Source organism: Lontra canadensis, unplaced genomic scaffold, assembly GCF_010015895.1.
Source record: "Lontra canadensis isolate GAN:19392208 unplaced genomic scaffold, GSC_riverotter_1.0 scaffold217, whole genome shotgun sequence".
Classification (NCBI taxonomy): Eukaryota; Metazoa; Chordata; class Mammalia; order Carnivora; family Mustelidae; genus Lontra; species Lontra canadensis.
In genome coordinates, this window is record NW_022631211.1 from 176,486 (window position 1) to 180,394 (window position 3,909).

The following is a 3,909-nucleotide window of genomic DNA, read 5'->3' on the forward strand; positions in this document are numbered from 1 at the left end:
TCTGGAAATGAAGACAAAACCTGTGAGAGGCTAGCAGTCTTCTTTCTCCAAAAGAGGGTCAGTATCGGCCCAACAGAGTTTGAGCCCAAAAGATTGCCAAGAGTTTTCACGGAAAGGACAGAATGGAGGTGCCAGGGGTAGTGTAGAGTCAGTCTCCTGTGGTAGCCTATTAGCATAATCTACATTCTTTGTCTTGTGCTGTTGATTCTAAATAACCCTCCAGTGTGACTTTGGGCAAGCTATACCTCATAATGGTTCAGCTCCCCACCCCTTTCTCCATTTGCAAGTGCTAGAATGATCCAGGTTATTAATTGTCTCATCAGAGGAGGAGAAGATCAATTAAAAACTGGGGTGGATAAGGAGGACTTCCTTGAGATGATGGGACAATGCCCCAGGACTGAGCCTCAAAGGATGAAGTTTTGACGTGTGGAATGGAAGAGTGTTCTAATTAGAAAGGAGCACTAGCACAGTCATGGACAAAGGGTGGCCCAGCAAAGCAAGAGTCCAGCAGAAGGGGCCCCAAAGTTACCTTTCCAGAGCTATTGATGCAGTCACACTGAAGAACTTTTGACATCATGGGTTCTCCTCAGTTGTCTGGGCACTTGTTGGGAAAACCAACCTACCATGTGCAATTGAGTGGAAACTAGCTATATGTTCCCTGGGATTTCAACTCCCCTCTTTTCCCTTGGAAAAGCTCCTGATCGCTGACCCCACCCCCTATAAAGTCATCAGTCTTCTCCATAACACTTAATAGCAACTTCAGTTACTCAGGCAAAGAATCTTGGAATCATCCCTGTACCTTCTCTTTCTTTCATACCTCATGCCCAATCTGTTAGTTCTACCACCAAAATATATGCAGAATCTTACTTCATTTAACAAATAGACAATTTGAATAGAAGAGTGGATGGATGGATAGATGGATGGATGGATGGATGGATGGATGGATGGGATCCTGACCTCTTTGAATAGCTGTGGTGATGACAAGACCTGAAGACTTAGAAATATCTTTCCTTTCTTTGTCACACAAAATGTCATTTATAAGACATCAGTAACCACATGTCCAAGTTCTGTAAGAGGCTGTACAAAGTTAAATTGTGGATTTGGGGAGTCAGACAGTCTTGGGTTTGAGGACGGGGCTACTTATTTAACCTTTTAAAAACCTCAGTGTCATGATAATATAGATATAATAGCAGCTACCCCATAGAGCCCTGTGAAAATTAAATAAAATAATATTATTTTATTTATTTATAATATTTATTTATTTATTTATAATATTAAATAAAATTAAATATGAAGTTCTTAGCACAATACTCGTAGTTTACACTTTAAAAATGCTATCCCTGCTCTCTTTAATTGCTTTCATGACTTCCATATTTAGCCTCTGAGTATTTCTGTACTTTGGTCTACTCCTTGATCCTTTCCTTCTCACTCTCTCTTGCATCTCTTTTTAATTTCATCCTTCTACCGTTCTTTATGCTGTTGCTACTCTCCTATAATGTCCTTTCTAGAACCTCATACATTCATCTATTCATTGAGCTAGTCAAAACTACTGTTCAGTCACTCTCTACCAACACAACCTCAATAGCTATTAAAAACGTTGTGAGGTAGCCAGTGTCCTATACCACAGAGTAGTTTCTTCTGCCCCAGTCCCTTCCCTGGCATCCCCTGGACTTGAGCCTGAAAAAGCAATTAAAGTGTTCATGTCTGGCATCATGGTGGCCTCCAGGAGACTACTCAAGCTCTAGGCTGGTAGGTGCTCACGCCACAATCCCCAGCATCCAGTAGTCTCAGATTAGGTGCCTACTATGTGTCTCTCTCTCCCTGTGGCAGGTTCAGGTCTTCTCCCACTGCAGAGCTCGGAAGCAGCCTATGGAGCCAGGTGCCTGGGGGAATAGGACAACTGTCACTGAGTTCATCCTTCTTGGCCTGACAGAAAACATAAGACTGCAACCCATCCTTTTCGTCATCTTCCTCTTTGCCTATGTAGTCACTGTTGGAGGCAACCTCAGTATCCTGGCTGCCATCTTTGTGGAGCCCAAACTACACACACCCATGTACTACTTCCTGGGGAATCTGTCTCTGCTAGACATCAGATGCATCACTGTCACTGTCCCTCTGATGCTGGCATGTCTCCTGGACCACCAGTGCAGAGTCCCCTATGCTGCCTGCATTTCACAGCTCTTCTTTTTCCATCTCCTGGCTGGTGTGGACTGTCACCTCGTGACAGCCATGGCCTATGACCGCTACCTGGCCATATGTCAACCCCTTACCTACAGCACCCGCATGAGCCGTGAAGTCCAAGGAGCCCTGGTGGGCATTTGCTGCACCATTTCCTTTATCAATGCTCTGACTCACACAGTGGCTATATCTGTGCTTGACTTCTGTGGCCCTAATGTGGTCAATCACTTCTACTGCGACCTCCCACCCCTTTTCCAGCTCTCCTGCTCCAGCACCCACATCAATGGGCAGCTGCTTTTCGTGGGGGCCACTTTCATGGGGGTGTTCCCCATGATCCTCATTTCAGTGTCCTATGCCCATGTCACCGCTGCAGTGCTACGAATCCATTCAGTGGAAGGGAGGAAGAAGGCCTTCTCCACATGTGGCTCCCACCTCACTGTAGTCTGTATCTTTTATGGAACTGGCTTCTTCAGTTACATGCGTCTGGGCTCGGTGTCAGCCTCAGATAAGGACAAGGGGATTGGGATCCTCAACACTATCCTCAGCCCCATGCTCAACCGGTCATCTACAGCCTCCGGAACCCAGATGTGCAGGGTGCCCTGAAAAGGGTGTTGACAGGGAAGCGACCACCTGAATGAGAAAGCGGGACACCAGCATGCCCCTAGAGCACCCACTGACTTTCTCATGCTGAAAGTGTGGATGTGGGCATTGGGGATCTTCAGGGGTGGCTGGAAAGATAGGAAGAAAGTAGATAGCATGGACCAGAGTAGAATATGGTTTACCTTGGACTGGGGGGAAAAGCTAAAGCTGGTGGAAGATGGATCAAAGAGAGGTGGGAGAAAAGTATAAGGCATGTCAGGAAATGGGACAGAAATTGGCTATTTTTAAAAATTTAATGAGCTTTTAATTGAAATATGTTTAAAATGCTAATAAAAGCAAAATATTTGCATCCTCCACCCGCCTTTTAAGATAAAATATATTTGTACTGGAGAATGGGGTATGGTTTTTAAAAGATTCTTCTTCAGGAAATAAACCCAGGACTGTGAAACTAAATTGAGGTTTGACATAGCCTAAGAATAAAGTGTTAGGACCCACCAGCATCTTCTTCAGAGCAACATTATCAAATACTTTTTTCCAAAGCCAGGGTCTCCATCCTGAGTAACCATTAGGGGGAACACCACATTTTCATGGCCGTGTGTAAACTAGCTGACTCACAACTCCTCCACCAAAAACTGAGGATGGATATCACATGTTTCAGAAGAAGCACCCAGAATAGCAAGTTTTTTTTTAATTGGCAAAATACAATTTTGCCGATTTTTTAAATTGACAATATACAATACACAAAATACAGTCAGTATATATATTGATATATAATGGGCATTCTGCTTAATATGTGTAGATACTTAGCAAAGGTGAGGAGGGAAAGGAAGATAGAGGGAGATAGTGTTTGCAGTTTACCAGTGAATAAGTATTAGAAACCAGGGTTTTACCAAAAGAGCAAAGCTAAGGCAATCCAGAGAACAGTGAATAGAATAATAGCCCGTTTCATGTCCTGTCATGGCTATCTCTAGAATTTTTTCTGTGAACTATTTCAGACACTTCCTGGCCCAGAAGTTGGAAGTCTGAGAAGAGTGACCTTACTTGGCATGCTTATTAATTGCTTGAGGAGGGCAGAATGGAACCCTGAAGAATATTTCCCAATCAAATGGATCTACAGTCATTCTCCAAGTC

The 3,909-nt window shown here is 43.8% G+C and overlaps 1 protein-coding gene across 1 annotated transcript; it reads left to right on the forward strand.

Moving 5' to 3' along the window:
• Positions 1 to 1,869: 1,869 nt before the first annotated feature.
• Positions 1,870 to 2,781, forward strand: LOC116862005 (olfactory receptor 139). Its single transcript, XM_032849010.1, has one exon. The coding sequence runs from the start codon at positions 1,870 to 1,872 to the stop codon at positions 2,779 to 2,781; it is 912 nt and encodes a 303-aa protein (XP_032704901.1).
• Positions 2,782 to 3,909: the final 1,128 nt, after the last annotated feature.